The sequence below is a fragment of the Silurus meridionalis genome, chromosome 13 (assembly GCF_014805685.1).
Source record: "Silurus meridionalis isolate SWU-2019-XX chromosome 13, ASM1480568v1, whole genome shotgun sequence".
Taxonomy (NCBI): Eukaryota; Metazoa; Chordata; class Actinopteri; order Siluriformes; family Siluridae; genus Silurus; species Silurus meridionalis.
The window spans coordinates 23,825,566-23,845,826 of record NC_060896.1 but is presented as its reverse complement, the minus strand read 5'-3'; the positions used below and the strand labels follow the sequence as shown (position 1 = coordinate 23,845,826).

Here is a 20,261-nt window from a genome sequence, read left to right as displayed (position 1 = left end):
TGCATCGGTTGAGAAGCTTCTTGGGTAGGTTTTCTCGATGCAGCTCACGTCAATGGGAACATTATGTTTAATGGAAATTCACATCTCTGACACTACTTTTCGCCTGTAAAAGAAAGGAAGCTTTAAGAGTTCTAACTGTGAAAGGTGTAAGACTTTGGAGGGACTACTGATAGTCCCTACAATTCAATATTGAATCGAAGCTTCTTCCAGTTGCATTTGCGCCCCCTGGCGTACATACAATGTTCTTCCAGCTGCGCCCCCTGGCGTACATACAATTTTAATTATGATGTAATAAAGCGTCATTCTTGTGATAAACTTTTGACACGCGTGTTCACGCATAATTTTCTATTAACAACAAAATTCTCTAATTGAAATCATCAGTCAGTACTGGCTGTGTCTTAAAACTTTTAAAACTGATTTGACCAAATAAACCGAACTGAAAAATCTCCTCCTCTGTATTTCTCATTCTTATTTTCAAAAGTTCTTAACACAAGTTTTACTTTTATTTTTATACACAATTTCATACATATTTGTCCCCCCCAAAAAAAACAATATCCAACCTTTTTAGTCACATTATTTTCATTTGATGTAAAATATACTGTAGTTTCAGATAGAATCACCAACAGGGGGCGTTTCTTTAAAAAAATCAAAACCGATAGATGCACTCTCCTGAACCACTACATAAATGAGAATGACAGGACCAACATTGTAGCATATGCGTATGAAGATTTTAAAGGAACATCCTAAAAAAGCACCACTATCTTAGAAAGGTCTGCTTTGTACGGTTCAGTAACTTCCTCGAGAAGTTTTCTTGGTACAGCACAGCCAAAGTGATGCGAGACTGTTGCATAGAGATCTATACTACTTTGCTATGTAAAAAAGGGAAGCTATAATAGCGCATAGAGAGGTTATAGTATAACTACTATAAATTGGATCGAAGCCACAATTTGTAGAGAGAACTTCTAATTTCTTCCAGCTGCGCCCCCTGGCGTACATACAATGTAATGTTTCAATGTGATTTAATAAAGTGTTATTCTTGTGATAAACTTTGACACATAATTTTCCAGTAACAACAAAAATCTATGATTGAAATGAAATTATGAGTCACTACTGGCTGTGTATTGAGTCTTATAAAATATAAAAAAAAAACAGAACTGAAAAAATCTTCTCCCCTGTGCATTTTTAAGTCATTTATTCAAAACCTTTGTACAAGTTCTTTTTTATATATATATTTATATATTTTTTTCAAATCCCCCCCCCAAATAACAATGTCCAGCATTTCAGTATCATTATTTTCATTCGATGTACAATCTACTTTAGTAAATCTACTAAACACAGAAATAAAACAGACACTTACCACTGACCAAATGTTTACTCACCAAAAGCTTTAAAAAGTAATAATAATAAAAAAATCTATTTAAGCATTAAAAATCACGAAGCTAAAACATTAAAGTAAATGGGTATGTAGAAAAAGTTATCTGACCTGCAGCTCTAGTTGGCCACGTGTGTGTGTGTGTGTGTCTTCAGTCAGAAACAGAAGATGGCAGCATTATACAAAATCTTTTACACTAGCTGGGCAAATGTTTCCGACACTCATAAATGTGTTTTTTATATATTTTTTATTTTGGTACTAGCCCATTTTTGCTGTTATAACAAGCTCCACTCTTTCCGGAAGGCTTTCCACTAAATTTTAAAGTGTAGCTGTGAGGATTTGTGCTCAAATGTTTGGTCAAATATGTTTTGTGTATATGTATTTTATATGATTTGTTAAAAGGTAATGATCTTACAATTGGATTCTGGTAAAATGATTTTGAATTCTACACGATAAATTGCGAGCTGTGTATCGGAAGTGTAGATTTCACAAAATTAAAAGTTAACTATGTATATAAAGAGCTGGGAAGTGTCTTCCTGTTAATCTTCCTTTTAATAAAATGATGTATTTGCTTGAACCTGATTAAACACAGAATTTATTAGCTATAATAAAACCTTGTCTTAGTCTGAGATGATCAACACCTCCCTTTGATCATGCAACAGCATCATCATTCATCATTATCATAGCAATCTGTCAATAATCATTTCAAAAGTAATTCCCGGCAAGAATTCAAACACAGATGAGATTGATGACGTGTTTCATCACCATTTGAAAAACACAAAAGGCAAATCAAGAGTGGGATTACTGGATTTCAGTCATTCAAGGTTGTGCTGGGATGTCAAATGGTCATCATTTGACTTCAAACACTTCCTCTGAGCTACACACCACCCCTACATCTTCTGCATGTGAGCAGTTGTGTTTGCCGACTGTTGCGTGTTTGCAGTGCAGCAGTGTCCTCTCCGTTCCCTCACATTCCACATCATCCAGAAGGATCTGGAGGTTAGTGGCCACACGGCCCATTTCGCCAGGTTTTGCCACCCTCAGTGCTTTAGCAAAGCCAAGCTGCTTGCACACCACTGTAGCTGCCTTATTGTCAAACAGATCATCACACACCGTACCCCACTCTCCCCTGATAAGGATCTCCACTCGTCCACGATCTGACCGGTATGGATTTGGACTTACAAGCCTCACTTGCCCACTGCGAGACCTTCTGCGACCTCCTTTACCTTTTCTTTGCCCATTTTTTCTGCCTTTCCCCCTGCCTCTTTTGCGAGGCATGTCGGTTGGTAGGGATATCCTCAGGGGGGCTGAAGTCAAATATACAGGCCTGGAGGTGGTGGTGGTTATAGAAGCAGTCCGATATGGATGGGTGTTGCTGGAAGCGTGGGGTTGCTTGGTGGATGGACGTAATGTGGTTGGCGAAGGAGTCCTACGAGGTTCCGATTTCGCTTTCAAAGTGGTAACATACTGTGGCCTCAGTGTGGTTCTCTGGCCCAGAATTGAATGCACAGTCCCAGTTGGGAACTGATGTCTCCTGGAGACTGTAGGGTTTGTCGTTACTGGTTTGAAAGTTGACTTCGGAGCAGCAGTCGTCAGTGGTTTTTGAGTAGGTTTTCTGGGTTTCTCAGTTCTTGCATTGAGTTTGGGCTTTTGAGTAAGGATTCTTGGAGATGCAGTAGTAGGTTTCCTCGCTGTGGCCTGAACTGTGGTTGTGCTGGGTGTAGTAGTTGCTTTGGTCTTAGGGGGAGCAGTGGTTTTAGGTTTTTTGTTGATGACAAATTCTGTAAAAGATCAATGAAGGGATTTAAACCTAAAGTATTTACATTGTATTGGCTGAATCTTTATCCAAACTGATTTAGAAATGAGAATGAATACAAAAAGCAATTTAATTCAGTCTAGGGTTATATAGAAATCTGGGAAGTGATGAGTGGTTGGTTAAGGCTTAGAACTACTGAAGGTATAGATTTCTATATAACCCTTGACTGAATCAACTGAAACAGTTTGATTCACTTTCAATGGATATATTGTTCCATAATTTGTAGATATTTGTCTTTCACAGATTGGTGGAACTTGTCTGACTTTACTTCTGAGAGACTATGGCACTCTAAGATTCACCATTTATACCCAATTATCTTGATGACAGTTAACCTACATAGTTGCACAATATTTTTCCAACTGTTTCATTTCAATAACACTCACTTTTTCCAGACTTTTGTTGCCCAGTTCCCACTTTTTAACTCTTATTTCCGTAAATGGTACATTTCCTCATTTTAAACTTTTGGTATGTTTTCTATCTTCTATTGTGAATAAAATATAAGTTAATGAGATTCATTGCATTTCATTGCATTTTGGGTTTTTTTTTGTTGTATTTGCTGTTCTGGAATTCTTAAGTAGTAGAATGATAAGGGAAGAGATAGAAGCTAAGGAATAGATGTGAACTGGAGCTCTTATTGGTGAAAACATGGTTTTTGGACTGTGTGAAAAGAAAATGATCTTGTTCTGTGTGGATCAAGAGAGAGGAATGCACACTAGATGGGATGCCAGTTCATCACAGAGCACCACAGATATGCACATTTCCACCAAGGGGTAATTTAGACAGCCAATGCAACTACATGTTTAATACATCAGATTGTATCCATGTAATGACATTAACCCTTTTGTGGTTTATAAAACTTCACTGAAAGAGTTTAACATATAAGATGAAAACAGGGGTTGAATTTCTTACCCGTTTTAGGATGGAAGTGAATCAGTTTGCCCTTTATCTGGACAGGAGTGGGTTTGTTGCTGCACTTGCCTGGAGGTGCCCGCCTAGAAAATGTTAAAATACATTTTGCTCAAACTTAGCTTTACCGAAATTATCAATGAGTAGTAAACTGCCTACAGGCCAGTAATGTTTGTGCCAGCAAGAATTTCTATCATTTCTACATGCAATCTAAGTACTTTCAATGCTTTAGCATCTATGGCTCTAAGGGTCACACCATCTGGAAAATACTATTTGATATTATCATACATTATACTTATTTTGTAGGTTTGCCATTTACCTCAGAAAAAAATGTCTGAATACGAATTCTTGTTTATTATACCTTGCTGTTTCATGTACTGGGTGCAATTCAGTTAAAATGTTTTTTCTTTTGCTTCAAAGAATCCCAGAAATTTACTATAGAATTAAGATCAGTTGATTTTGCAGCTCAATCAAAGTGTTCCAGATATGGAATTATACACAATATAGTCCTTATTTAAAACTGTGTTATAACTTTGCTTACCCGTTTGTTTATCTACATTCAGTCCCCATTTTCTTATAATAAATTCCACTCTTCTGGGAAGATGTTCCACTAAATTTTGGAGAGTGGCTGTGGAGATTTGTGGTCATTCAGCCACACGGGCATAAAAACGTACAATAGGTATATTAATAAGGGTGCAGCCAGTATACCAGCTCATCCTAAAGGTGTTCAATAGGATTGAGAACTCTTTAGCAGGTCACTTAATATCTTCTACTCCAACCCATGTAAAGTATATTTTCATGCTTTGTCCACACAGGCATTGTCAGGTTGGAACAGGTTTGGGTCTCTTAGTTCAAGTGAAGCGAATACTTAATGCTACCACATCCAAAAACATTTTATACAATTCTGTGCCTCCAACTTTGTGGTAAAAGTCTGGGGGGGAACCATATATGGACAGAAATGCAAGGTGTTGCAATATTTTTGTTCAAATAGTGTATACGAGTTACATTGAAGTACCTGGATGGATCCACTATTTTGTACACCACTCCCCCTCTGGAAGCTGCACTTGGTATTCCTGTGGCTAGGAAGTATAACTCACCTAAACCAAAATAGGGAATACAAATCACAAGCACATAATTATGATGGTATAAAGAGATTCTTTTAAATAAAAATATTGACTTAATATATAAAGGATCATAATAAATCAAATTCGGTAACAGAAGCAAAAACATACTGTAACTGCACACAAGCTGTATAAAAAACTAGTCCAAAAGATCATGTACTATAAAAAGCATATTTCTGTATCCAGCTAATATTGTGAAGGCAAAGCATGAAAGAGCATGTCCAATAAGAAATAAGAAAAATAAGTTGTTTTTTTTCTTTTTGTGATCTTTGGATAACAAAAGCCTAAACTTGTTGCATGTCAAGTCAAGTCAAGTCAAGTCAAGTTTATTTGTATAGCGCTTTTCACAACAGACATTGTCTCAAAGCAGCTTTACACAAATCAACAGTGATGGTGAATGGTGTGCATTTGTCCCTGATGAGCAAGCCGTGGCGACTGTGGCAAGGAAAAACTCCCTTAGATGTTATGAGGAAGAAACCTTGAGAGGAACCAGACTCAAAAGGGGAACCCATCCTCATCTGGGTGACATCAAGAGTTTGATCATAAATCTTTCAACAATGCAGAACACTGGAAAGTGAGAACTAACATGAGTACTGGAGTATAAGATTATAAGTGATGTTCTTTCTGCAGTCTTATACAGTCTATATGGTTAGTAGCTCCGAGTTTTATGAGCTCAGCATTTGTGATCACCACAAATGTCACATGGACGTGTAAGGCTAAAGGTCTAGCTATTGCGTGTATGCCAGCTAGATACCTAGCATAGTTTCCGGTGACTTGAGATTTGTGGAACAAGGATTCTTTAACAATTAACTCTTTCTTCTGTATTTTTTACATCTTCTACACAATTCAAGATCAATTCAAGCCTGATCATTCCGGTTATTTTTGAGTGTTGCTATTTTGTATTGTAAGTATTTTATATATTTAGATAAAAAGACAAAATCTGAAAGACAGGAGGTGGAGCTGGATGTGGCAGAGCTGAAGATGTTGGGATTTCCGTTGGGAGTGATGATGATGGACAGGATTAGATATTAGTTTATTAGAGGGACGTTGATGTAGGACATTTTCGAGACGAGGTGAGGGAGTCAAGATTGAGATGGTTTGGACATGTTTTTTTTTTTTTTTTTCTGGGGTTGGTTACTAGACATACGTACAGATACTCCTCAAAGTTACCTGCCTCATCTTCACCAAAGGATATGATGTACTTGAAGTAGCTGTTGATCAGTTTTGGGAAGTGGCATGTCTTGTCTTTGCCCATGCAGATTTCTGTATAGTCCCATTTTCCAGTGTCTGGGTTCTCCTTAAGAGACATCAGTCGCCTGGGTTCAAACAGAAGCAAAAGACAACAACAATGACAATGCATATTATAAACTCTTACCAGGCTCATCTAGGTTAAATGTTTTATTGATAAATAAAAATCAATTGTATTAAATCAGAAACATTCATTGTTAATGGCAGACAAATTTTATATTACTTTGCTTAATTTACTAAATGTTAGTTTTGTACAGAATTTGTTTGTCTGTCTTGTGGTTATGAAAAGTATTATGTGAAATGTGAATACATGTTAGCTGGAAGTCTGAGTTACTGGTACCACCCTGAAATGGGTTATTTTCCAATTACAGCATGTCCCAAGGTGGTTTTTCTGGAACACTACTCATACTTCTATTTATTACAGAATGATACCTCATACTTTTATTTTATCCATTTATAGCAACAATTAATGTTGTGAAATGTCTGGTAAACAGGGTAGTTCATGGTAATGCTTAAATATAACAGACACAAACAGTCATTCCCTAAGATCCTCATTTTTGCTTCTTATTAGCTAATAAAACCAAAGAAATCACTACAGAGAAACTGCAACATATTTTGAATCATTTTTCTCTATGTGAAGTGGCTCTAAGACATGCGCCTATTAACGGGTTACTATAAATATGACGGTTTAATACGAGCATGTCATGTTGATGTGGACTAGCCAAAAAAACTGCTGTTTTATATATATTTATTTATAAATGTATGACTATTTATATACTATACAAGAAATCAGAAAGTAAACACGTAAAAGTCAAAAACTGTACCCGCTCATATAATCCCCAAAGATGTAGAGACCATTAAGATTTGGCATCTCACAGCCCCTGTATATGTAGCCACCAGTCACTGACTTCCCAATCTTATGTGGATAAGCAAAAATTGGCAGGATGTCATCTAAAAGAAAACAGCAAAGATGGCAGACAATGTATACAATGTACAGTTGTGTTCAAAATTATTCAACCCCCACTGAAATTGATTGTTTTGGTCGGTTTGACATTGATTATGATCATTCAGTCATCCTGCTTACAATTAAATCAAAGAGGCACGTGTAGGTCAGACAAATATAACATAACATTTATAATGAAATACCCACAAATGTCTTTTCTGAGCTCACATCATTATCAGTTTTATTCAACCCCCAAGTGACATTCAATCTTAGTACTTAGTACAACATCCTTTTACAGTTATAACAGCTTTTAAACGTGAAGCATAGCTTGACACAAGTGTCTTGCAGCGATCTACGGGTATCTTCGCCCATTCATCATGGGCAAAAGCCTCCAGTTTAGTCACATTCTTAGGCTTGCGCACTGCAACTGCTTTCTTTAAGTCCCACCAGAGGTTCTCAATCGGATTTAAGTCTGGTGACTGCGATGGCCACTTCAAAATGTTCCAGCCTTTAATCTGCAACCATGCTCTAGTGGACTTGGAGGTATGCTTGGGATCATTGTCCTGTTGAAAGGTCCAACGTCTTCCAAGCCTCAGGTTTGTGACGGACTGCATCACATTGTCATCCAATATCTCCTGGTACTGAAGAGAATTCATGGTACCTTGCACACGCTGAAGCTTCCCAGTACCTGCAGAAGCAAAACAGCCCCAAAGCATGATTGACCCCCCGCCATGCTTCACAGTAGGCAAGGTGTTCTTTTCTTCATAGGCCTTGTTCTTCCTCCTCCAAACATAGCGTTGATCCATGGGCCCAAACAGTTCTAATTTTGTTTCATCAGTCCACAGAACACTATCCCAAAACTTCTGTGGTTTGTCCACATGACTTTTGGCATACTGCAGTCGACTCTTCTTATTCTTTGGGGACAGCAAGGGGGTGCGCCTGGGAGTTCTGGCATGGAGGCCTTCATTACGCAGGGTGCGCCGTATTGTCTGAGCAGAAACTTCAGTACCCACATCTGACAAATCTTTTCTCAGTTCCTCAGCAGTCACACGGGACTTTTCTCCACTCTACGCTTCAGGTAGCGCACAGCAGTCGAAGTCAGCATCTTCTTTCTGCCACGACCAGGTAGCGTTTCAACAGTGCCCTTTGCCTTGAATTTGCGAATGATGCTTCCTATGGTGTCTCTTGGTATGTTTAACATCTTTGCAATCTTCTTATAGCCATTGCCCTTCCTGTGAAGAGTAATCACCTGTTCTCTTGTCTTCCTGGACCATTCTCTTGACCTCACCATGTTTGTAACCACACCAGTAAATGTCTAGAAGGAGCTGAGTATCACCGTCATTTTAAAGCTGCCTAATTGGTGCTTATTAGGCTTTATTGCTGCTCCCTGATATCCACAGGTGTTTTCAATACCTGATTGAAAACACTTCATTGAACCTCTGTTCTTCAGAGTGGTAGTCTTTAAGGGGTTGAATAATTATGTCAATGAAGAATTCACAAAAGAAACATTTACTACTGTATTACAAAACTAATTGATGTAATTTTAGTTGCATATGGTTCTTTAAGAAGTCCTTGTAGGATTTCATTCTGAATACAATTACAAATGTACACTAAATTCCCTAAAACCATTTACAGCATTGGGGGTTGAATAATTTTGAACACAACTATATACATGAAGATGTATGCACTGAATAGGATCCAACCTAAACATACACTATATTTACAAAAGTATTGGTTCACATGACCTTTCCTGCTATATGTGGTTCTTTTCCAAACTGTTGCCACAAAACTAGATGCACTCAATTGTACAAGACATCTTTAGATGCGCTATAATAAAATTTTGCATTCACTTGAACTTGGAAACCCAAACCTGTTCCAGCATGGCAATGCCCCTGAGCACAAAGTGAGCTCCTTGAAGATCTGATTTACATGGTTTGGAGAAAGAGATCCTAAGTGGCTTGCTATAGAGCTCTGATCTTATCCCTACTGAACACCTTTGGGATGAATTGGAACACTGCACCCCAGGGCTCCTCACCTACATTAATACCTGCCTTTCGTAATACCCTTGTAGCTGATAAACACAAATATCCATAAGGACACTCCAAAATCTAGTGGAACATCTTCCCAGAAGATTGGAGGGAATCATAAGAGCAAATAGGGAATGCAATGCTCAAAAATTACATACCAAGATGTCCCAAAACTTTTGGAAATATAGATTATGTCCAGGCAGAATTCCATGACATGAAGATAATTTTGAAAAAACATTTACATTATTGTTTTCTTCCATCAATGTTATAGACTATTTTATTTATTATTTATATTCTTTTATTAATTTATTAATTTATATAATAAATTATAAAATAAATTAATTTATAATTTATAATATAATATAATATAATATAATATAATATAATATAATATAATATAATATAATATAATATAATACAAAGGGAATTTTGGGGGTCTCCAACAATCTATTTTATAGTTGTATTGCTGTTATATGAATGTTGGGTGTTGATCCTAGAACCCTGAATTTTAAAGAATTATAAAAACTTCTTTAGAGCAAAGCAGAGCTGGAGTGTTTGTCTTACCCAAGGAGGAGTTTAAACAGAGTTTGTTGTCATAACAGGAGAACCCTTCTTTTGCCCTCCATCCATAGTTGCCTCCTTTTTCAATGATATCCACTTCCTCATACTTATTCTGGCCAACATCTCCGCAGAACATGCGACCCTGTCCCTGACCTGTGATCGGGTCTCCTCTGTCGATGGAGCAACGCCACATGTTTCTGACACCATAGGCGTAGATCTCTGGCTTTGCAGTTTCCTCCCCAATGAAAGGGTTATCAAAGGGGATACTATAAGGGGCACCGAAATCATTGTTGTCCACATCAATTCGTAAAGCTTTGCCTAGTAGCGTGGACCTGTAAAACATGATGAAAGGTTCTCACTGATCTTTTTAAAACTATATGAAGCTGTTTGCTATATTATTTTTTTCTAAAATGTCAAGTTATATCAGTGTCCTGCATAAATCTAAATAGCACAATGTTGCAGCACACAGTGGGAAAATGGTACTGGGAAAAAATGGGGTGAGTACACATGTGGCAATCACAAAGCATTTAAAATGATAATCAAACATAAATTAAATGAATAGACTCTTGGGTGGAGTTTGACATGTACTCTCTGAGTCCAATAAGTTTTCTCTGGGTTTAACAGTTTCCTCCAACCTCTCCAAAATGCTGTTAGGTGGTTTGGCAAAGTTACATTGCTCCTTGGTGTGAGTGCACAAATAATGCCCTAAATCGTGTGTAAATAATGCTCTGAATGAGTGTGTGGATGGTGAACTGTTGCCATTCTAGGTTGTATTCCCATGTCACACCTAGTGTTGCTTGGATAAATCTCAAACTTCCGATAAATCACTTACTGAAAATGAATGAATCAATGAATCAATGAATGATTGAATGATTCTTCCTGCTGGCTACTAAAAGTCCCGCTGCCTTCTTTTTCCTCAGAACGGTACCATGCCATGAATAAAAACTTTTTTTGTTGTTGTTTTGTCCGACATTTTGAAAGCTGACCAATTCCGCCTATGCCAATTTTCTATCGCAGTTTTTTTCTCTATGCATCAATTAAAATTTTATGTAAAACAGTACGTAAACACAGCTGACATGATTTAAAGCATATATTGATACAACTTCTGTAAAATATCATGGGTTGTAACAAGCATTGCATGGAAATTTGGATTATCTCTTTTAGAACATTAACCCAAGCTTTAGAGACATCGCATAAAATATATTGAATGTAATGTAAAAAGTTTCCACATCCCTGATAAAATTAAATTTTTCTTCATCTGACATGATTTTTTCATGCATATTGCTGCTGTAGTCTGCCACAGGTAGTTACTGCAACTTTAATGCTTTGTGTTGAAGCCATTGAAGCAGTTGATGTGCGCCACAATGAGACATTTAACATGTAGTCTCCATATTACCACTTTGCAGTTTATCCAAAGTGCTGACCGTTGACGTCTTCATCTTGGCACCCAGGTTCTAAAGCCATAGTCTACACTGTGTGAATACGGCAGGACCTTTTTTTCCCCTAAAAGTAAACTGTGTTTTAGAGTGGCCCTGTGCTGCTTTTTGTAGATTTACTGGTCAGTGCTAGGGAAGCCAGGCTGCCAGAGCCAACACTAATATTTTGAGGCTATGTCTCTGTCTGAATGAATGTACATTGGTGCCTAAGGGTAAATGTTTGCCAAACACCCTGGACACTAACCAGCTGAAGTAACACATGGCTAATTTTCCTTTGCAAAAGTAAGCTATGGCTTCCTTGCTTTGAATATTTACAAATGGTTTTTGGAAGAAGTGGGTCATATGGAAATCACTGAAGGGGTACAAACACTAATTGTGCTCATTAATAATAATAACAGGGCATTATTGTGCTTTTCATTTAACTATTTTTAAATTATATATTTGACAAATGGGCAAAGTTACATTTGTAGTAACTTCTACATGGATGTAAGAAAAACCTGCACTATTCGGCACTCTCAGAATATTTTCTCTTAACTGGGTTGTTTAACGTAAAATCCATTGGTGTGCTAGTGATTAGTTTTTTAATTAAGCTTTAAAAGGTTTACTACCCTCTTAGGAAAAAAAGATGCAGATGTACCCTTGAGGTAGAGGTGGGCATTGGGATTGTGAGACCGCAGAACCAAACAAAATTCCATGAGAGGGGGTGATTTATTCTCTAATACATTCAGAAAAGGTGGTTAGGGTGTAATGAAATACCACAGAAAAGCCTTTTGTCTCTGTATCTTTTCAGTGCTTCAAATATATATATATATATATATATATATATATATATATATATATATATATATATATATATATATATATATATATATGTGTATTTGGACTTACACTCCAAAAAATGTCTGTCTTATTTATTATCATAAAATATTAACAAAGCTAGAAAAGACAGCTCTGTCAGCATGGTCTGTGAAATCTGAAACTTCTTCCACCTCATCTACATCACTCCAGTTCAGAAAGAGTCTCAACGCCAGTCAGTTACAAAAAATGAATAAACGAATGAACATGGGCTTTTTTTACCCCCTCAAGCTTTATGTCCGATTGCTCATTCAGGCTGCATGAAAGTAAAAACCTATTAATGCAAAAAATATGTTCAGTCTCTTAACACATTATCCTCCAACCGTTGAGTTTCAGAGTCCCTGTGAACCTTCTAAAAAACTTTGTGCCTCCTATTTGTTTCTGCACTTGTATTCCTTTAGACCACATGATCTGTTCATTACAAATAAATATTCAGTTATTAAGTTAGATTCCTACCACAAAGATCACAGAGGGAAGAATGGTAGGGTTCATTGACATGAATATATTGGATACAACTGATGTTATACATGCACTACATGTATATACTTAGTTTACTCATTTACTTATTTTTTATTCATTCAATCATCAGCCATGCCTAATTTGTCCTAGCCCTAGCCTTTCTGTGTGAAACTAATTTTTTCTTTCTATTTATGGGATCAAATAGTTAGTTTATAAATATCTCAGAGAGATAACTTCGCAAGTAAGTGCTGCATTGGGCTTGATTGTTCAATTATGTCTGTAGTAGCCAAAAACAGCTACTGTTCTAGTTAAAAAAAAAATAAAAAATGTCCTGTGCACAATGAAACGTACAGTTTAACAATAATTTTCCCTAAGTGCACCCCTGCTGTAATGACCCTTGCATTATTGTACTTAAAACATTTACAAGAAAAATAAAACATTGCGGTCTGACAAAATTCACATACTTATTTTGGGAATTCCCAAACAGACCAAAGGGGTCTCCTGCTCTGCCTCCATCTCCTATGAAGATATAAAGGTAGCCGTCCAAACCAAACAAAAGCTGGCCTCCATTGTGGTTTGATGCCGGTTCCACAACTTCCAAAAGGGTCCTGTTAACAAAAGCAAACACTATAAGAGAAAACCACAATGTAGTTTAGGTCTTAATTGAAAAATTGGAATTAATAACCTTGTATGGCATTGGAATTGTTTAATTATGCAATAGTTTATAATAGGAAACAATGCACACTGTGGGGAGTGGTGTGGCACAATGCACTAGTGGAGTTGTACGTCTTAATCTGTTGTCTTTTTTTTAAGTATGTAAGTATGTAATTGTGTTGTAATTGTTGTGAGTGGTATGTATAGTATATAAAAAGCATGTGCTTTGTTACAATTTGACATGCTTTATTTCTCTTGTCTTATCTTCTTTAGGGAATGAGTATGTTGTTGATTACTTTCTTATGGCAGGACATCCTGTTATGGTGTATTTCTTACTTATATACCATGTGCCAATAATTTGTAAACTGGTATAAACACAAAACTTGTTGGTTGGCTGGTCAAATTTGATTTTCCCCAAATAATATTCATTATCTTTTCCATTCTGCTCACCTTTCAGATGAGTGATCCAGCATGTTCATATCCGTATCTGACAGAAGGAACTCACTGATCCTTATCCTCTCCTGCTTGTTCACAGACACAGAGTAATAGACATATGCCTTCTTGACCACGCTGAACCTGGGATGGAGAGCGATACAAAGAAACCCACGTTCATCCCCAGCCCATGGTGAGGTCAACACTGCTTTGGTGAGGTTTAGGAAGGGCCTGTCAATCCTTGAGCCATTCGGCAAGTAAATCCATACATATCCCAGCTGCTCGGCTATAAAGAAACGGTGCGTCCCGTCATTAGCATGCACCATTGCCACTGGATTGCGCAGGCCATTTGCTACTTCCTGTAGGCAAAGTTGAATGCAGCCCTTGGGATCAGCTTGAACATTGCCCAGGTTAGCGTTTAACTCGTCGCTGGTAAGAACATTGGGATAGCAGTACTCTGGATCCTTCAGCTCCAAATAGTCACAAAATTTATCATGATCCTCCTCAATGATGGTAGTGATGTTGTTGTCTGTGAGCAGACTGAGTGTGTAACGGCACTGATGCCAGTAATCAGAACAGTAGTCACGGCAAAGGCCAGGAAGTTCACGCATGGGAGTATTTGCATTCTCAGCATCATACAGGTGAGCTGCATAAGGAGAGCATTCCTGCAGAACATAGCATATATGGAAATATTATCTGTGAAAACCTGTACCCTGGATAAGACACTCTATGTTAGCAGGGTCAAATTTAAACATAATATCGCTATGATTTTTTTAATTGCCTTCATTCTCTTGGAAATATAATGCATGTTTAGTCTCACAGGATGTTTCATTTACAGTTATAGTATTTGGTATAAATGCTCTGGATTATTTGGTTGATGCCCTTATCCAGACTTACTATGATCTCTTTTTTTTATACAGCATAAAATAAGTATTGAACACATCACAATTCTTCTCAGTAAATATATTTCAAAAGGTTCTATTGACATGAAAATTTACCAGATGTTGGTAACAACCCATGCATTCCACACATACAAAGCAAACCATAGATGTCCATAAATGAAGTTATGTGTAATAATGGGAAATGACACAGGGAAAAGTATTGAACACGATGTATTTAATACTTCGTAAAAAGGCTTTGTTGGTAATGACAGCTTCAAGACTGCATGAGAAAATTAGTAGCACGCATTACTTAGGTGTGATTTTTGGCCCATTTTTTTACACAAACAGTCGACAATTCTTCAAGGGTCTGTGGCCTTTTCTATAAACTTGGAAGGGTCTTGTTCAGGGGCCTAGCAGTCACAGCTTGGTGGTGCTCGGATTTGAGCTCACAACCATCCAATTTAAAGTTTAACCGCTTAACCACTGAACTATGACTTCACTTCATCTAATTAAATATGTAAAAAAATTAGCTTTGGTCTTTTGCAGAACAGTTTTAAATATCATTCGTTATAATTTAATAAAGACAATAGAATGCATTATCATTACATGTTTTTAAATCTATTTTTTGTATAAAATCTGACAACTATGCATAAAAAAAATATATATATATATATATATATATATATATATATATATATATATATATATATATATATATATATATAATTATAATTAAGATTTTACAGAAAGTGAGAGCAACCCAGCCATTATGGATGCACAAGCCAGTGCACTCGTAGTGCCGGTCCCAAGCCCGGGTAAATGGGGAGGGTTGCGTTAGGAAGGGCATCCAGCGTAAAACATGTGCCAAATCAATTATGCGGATCACAAATGAGAATTTCATACCGCATCGGTCGAGGCCCGGGTTAACAACGACCACCACAGGTATCGTTAGCCGACAGGGTACCGGTGGAAATTGGGCTACTGTTGACCGAAGCAGAAGAAGGAGAGGAGGAAGACGTCTACAGAGGCGTCAGGGAAAGGAGCAGTATAGGAGAGTGGAGGTTAGGGTTGGTACTTTAAATGTTGGTACTATGACGGGTAAAGGGAGAGAGATAGCTGATATGATGGAGAGGAGAAAGGTAGATATGTTGTGTGTTCAGGAGACCAAGTGGAAAGGGAGTAAGGCCAGGAACATTGAAGGTGGCTTTAAACTGTTTTATCATGGTGTGGATGGGAAAAGAAATGGTGTAGGGGTGATTCTGAAGGAAGAGTACAGTAAGAGTGTAGTGGAGGTGAAGAGAGTTTCTGATAGGGTGATGATCGTGAAGGTGGAAGTTAAAGGGATGAAGATAAATGTCATCAGTGCCTATGCTCCACAAGTTGGCTGTGAGATGGAGGAGAAGGAAAGATTCTGGAGTGAATTAGATGAAGTGGTAGATGGTGTACCTAGGAAAGAACGATTGGTGATTGGGGCAGACTTTAATGGTCATGTAGGTGAAGGGAACAGAGGTGATGAGGAGGTGATGGGTAGGTATGGTTTTAAGGAGAGGAATGTGGAAGGGCAGATGGTGGTAGATTTTGCTAAAAGGATGGAAATGGCAGTGGTGAACACTTATTTTAAGAAGAAGGAGGATCATAGGGTGCTATGCAGGAGATGCAACCTGAAGGAGATTGGAGACTGTAAGGTGTTGGCAGGGGACAGTGTAGCTAGACAGCATCGGATGGTGGTCTGTAGGATGGTTGTGGAGGCGAAGAAGAAGAGGAGAAGAGTGAGGACTGAAAGAAGAATATAATGGTGGAAACTGAAGGAGGAAGAGTGTAGTGTGAAGTTCAGGGAAGAGGTCAGACAGAGGCTCGGTGGTGTTGAAGTGCATTTCAGTACTGAATGATTAAAGACATACTAAGGGAAACTGAAAGCAAACAATATACCACTTAGTGACATAAAGCCTTTTTTTTATTTGCAAACATTCAGATAATATTTTATTTTTCTTAATGTTTTTACAACAGCCTGAATTTCATTAATAGATATTCAATAGATATTGAAGAAATACTTAATAAGCAGATTCTATTCTTTCGCACTCACTTTTAGTGAAAAAAATAGTAAAAAGTCCAACCCCCTCTCTCTCTCTCTCTCTCTCTCTCTCTGCCTCTCTCTCTCTCTCTCTCTCTCTCTCTCTCTCTCTCTCTCTTTCTTTCTCTGTCTGTGTGAAGTTTTTAGGAAACGTGCTACTCTGCACGTTCGACTTTGTCAAGTTCCCAGAATTCATTTCACTGGTGATGGATACTTAAGATATAAATACAGCAGCTCATGGGCACATTGGCTTGTCCAAGCCCTTATTACCTTTAGGCCACAACTCCACACCCATCACTGGTTCAGCCTCAACAACAATGTTGTACATCTACACCAAAGCAATCATCCCAAATGACTAAAATGGCTTTACAACAATAAAACTAAATTGAAGTGGCTAAGATTTATTGCTTCACAAGCTGTTGGAATTGTAGTGTTTTACATATTTTCAAAGTGTTTTTTCTTTGATTAGAATCTCAGCTGAACTTAAACCCATTTAAGGGTTATTTATGGTAAAAGCAAATGTATGGTCTATGTTAAACCACATGTGTAGCGGATTATGTAATATCTCTGCCTTAGTATATTTGGGTAAAAATCTTAAAGAGAAAACTAGAGTTGATGATTTCCTGTTTCACTTAAATCCTAAACAAGACAGTGTTTGATTACACGTGGAACATCTAAAAATGTGCTTATTTACAAAAAGTTCTACATACAATTATCCACTTAGAATGTCACCAAAACCTTGTCATGCTTTCCAGACCTTCACTTTTTGTATTGTTCTACAACTCTGTAATTCACTTTACAGGAATCAAATAACAAAATAAAATGGTGATATGATTGCCCTTACTACAATCTATTCTTCAACTAAGTTTGTCATCTCAACACAGCCATATGCACATTGGCCCACTCTTTCCATCTTTGTGTTTACATTTCATTGACATTTTGATAATTGGGAAGCTCTGGAGAGGACTGGGATTTCAGATCTGTTGAACTTTTTTTGCTTAGATCGAAAACAGATGGTGGCCCAGTCCAAAATTCACAGCTGGCACATTTGGTACATTCCACGAGGCCTTTAAAACCCAATGAGCTACTTTCTATATGGTGAGTCAGCAGGAATCTGTCTTTTAATCCGCCACTGCAATGTCTGTATAACCAGATTGAGTCTGTTTTCTTATGAATTGAAATATAATAATCCTAGAGACAAGACATTGTTTTTAGAATTTGGTATTATATGTAAATGCTTGGGATTGAAACATTTAAAATTTACACTCCATTTAGACTTTTTCATTGGCACATAATCAGGGCTTTAAATCAGGGGTACAGTTTGACACTGGCATGTTTATGAGCTGCTATTATGCTGGTCAGCTCAAGCTTCCTGTTCAAATTTATATACCTTAATATGTGCATGATGTTGATAGCAGTTAACATTTAGTTACACATACAGTGTTGATAATTAATGATTTTCTGTATGTTTTATCTAATAAGAGGCATGCATTTTAGATGGCTAATTAACACCTAGGGGAAATGCAGAATAGCCAATCCATCACTCATCATCAAGGGAAACCCAAAAAGGCCCAGGGAGAGTATGCAAAACTACACTGTAACCCAAGCTCATGATTGATGCCAGGGTCCCTGGAACTGTGAGACAGCTACGGAACCCATTTTATTTCATACTATATGTACAATATTTACATGTTGTGTCTAGTAAACATGTTGAATGACTACTAAGTATGGAAAATAACTAATATCTAAAATTTTTAAAATATACATATATATATATATATATATATATATATATATATATATATATATATATATATATATATATATATATATATATATACATACACTGTTGTATACATCCCTGAAGCATTGTACAATGCATACTGTAAATGGGGAAATATCATAGCAGATAAGGGATTTATATTTATATATTTAATTATAAATCTGTACTCCAATTCTCCTATTTATTCAAATTATTTTCTTTTTAGCAACCATATCTTTTGCATCTGTATAATCTTTTGAGTCAATGCCCTTTTTTTTCTTACTTAATATCTTACTTGATATCCCTAGCCACTGTCTGAGAATATGATAGATGCATGTTCCAGATATGAAAGGAAGCTGATGTTTTGGTTCTCTCCAGGACTCTACTGCCACACAAGCAGCTCCCTGTAGTGAAGATAAATGTCCTAACAAAGGTGGTCATTGAGCAAAGCTTCCTTTCCAAGTGGTCGAGGGAATGAAACCTTTCCTCAGCCAACCACAGTACCTATGGTGGAACAGTGTGGTTAAATAAAACACCATTACTGAAGTGGGTTCAAACCAAATGAACTTGAGGTGCTGCAAGGCTGTTGTTATTCCATTATCTGTTACAGGCATCACTTGAATGGCTGGTTTTGTCCTATATGATTAGGATCCAAATAGATCAAGGCACAGAAGGCACAATAAACCCAAGAGTCAGACTTGGTTTTGCATAATGACATGTTTCAGTGATGTTCTAAATCTATGTGCATTTATTTGCCCATCAGGAGTTCATTTTGGTTGCAGTCTACCATGCATACTTTTATATTTAGACATTTAATGTCCTTGTGAAGTGTAAGATTATCTTTTTGTTTGAAGGACATGTACCCAAATACCAAAATGTTGGTGATTATATACTTTATCATCATGCTGTATTTCCTGGAGCAAAAGAAGTGGATGGATTAGATCGGAAATCTATGACCACCAAAAGCATGCAGTCACAAGTGTAAAACCTACCATTCATTCAAAAATTGTAATGCTTTCCATTACAACTCAGTGACATGAGGTTTTCACTGTAAACATTACTTTGAGCATGCTTTGAAGATGCTGTGAGCATGACCAACTTTTCTATACATTAATTAAGCAGAATATTTTTTCATACAATACGCCAGTTTGGTTTTATTTATTTTTGTTTCAATGAATAATCTATGGGTTTTGACACATGAAGCTCCCCAGAGATGACAGACCTGGCTGTCTTAAATCTGAGTCTTACCTGGCACAAGATGCTGCGGATGTACTTCCCGCAGACCAAGAACCCAGAGTGATCAAAGTAGTCCATAATTTGTTCGAATCTTCTGGAAATCTGTTTGTCTTGCTCCAAATCGCAGCAGCCAAACTTGGCATACTCTTTGCAGAAGCGCAGCAGCTCCTGAGGCTGGAAAGGTGGCTTGAAGTCCAGGCATTGCGGGTGGGCATCAGCATGCAAAAAGCTCAGGAGGAGCCAAAGCCCAGCTCTCCAGAGTATTACTACACTCATGGCAGTAAAGAAAACAAAAGCACTAGTCGCAGCCGGCAAAGATATGAATTAAAAGGAAAGGTTTTTTTTGGTTTGAGTCTGCTCCAATTGCTCAATTATTTGTGGGCTAACTTGGATGCCTGTCAGCACTCTGAAAGCTGCTCACACACTTTCATTGGACGTGAATAAAGAATGAATAGACTGAAGTTGCACAAGGCCGTCTCAT

General features: G+C 37.3%; 1 protein-coding gene across 1 annotated transcript; it reads right to left on the bottom strand.

Moving 5' to 3' along the window:
* Positions 1 to 1,259: 1,259 nt before the first annotated feature.
* Positions 1,260 to 20,261, bottom strand: si:ch211-136a13.1 (HHIP-like protein 1). Its single transcript, XM_046864634.1, has 9 exons — positions 19,793 to 20,261; positions 13,849 to 14,495; positions 13,209 to 13,352; positions 9,998 to 10,326; positions 7,288 to 7,414; positions 6,386 to 6,531; positions 5,110 to 5,191; positions 4,098 to 4,180; positions 1,260 to 3,153 (listed from the first exon to the last, which is right to left on the bottom strand). The coding sequence occupies exons 1-9, from the start codon at positions 20,054 to 20,056 to the stop codon at positions 2,222 to 2,224; spliced, it is 2,754 nt and encodes a 917-aa protein (XP_046720590.1). The 5' UTR covers positions 20,057 to 20,261; the 3' UTR covers positions 1,260 to 2,221.

What these genes read in the sequence shown, in the direction of transcription:
- si:ch211-136a13.1 (XM_046864634.1), bottom strand. Translation starts at nt 20,056, where the DNA reads ATGAGTGTAGTAATACTCTGGAGAGCTGGGCTTTGGCTCCTCCTGAGC. An exon ending in TCCGCAGCATCTTGTGCCAG is followed by an intron (nt 14,496 to 19,792) that starts GTAAGACTCAGA and finishes TATGTTCTGCAG; the next exon opens with GAATGCTCTCCTTATGCAGC. An exon ending in TTTGGGAATTCCCAAAATAA is followed by an intron (nt 10,327 to 13,208) that starts GTATGTGAATTT and finishes CATGTTTTACAG; the next exon opens with GTCCACGCTACTAGGCAAAG.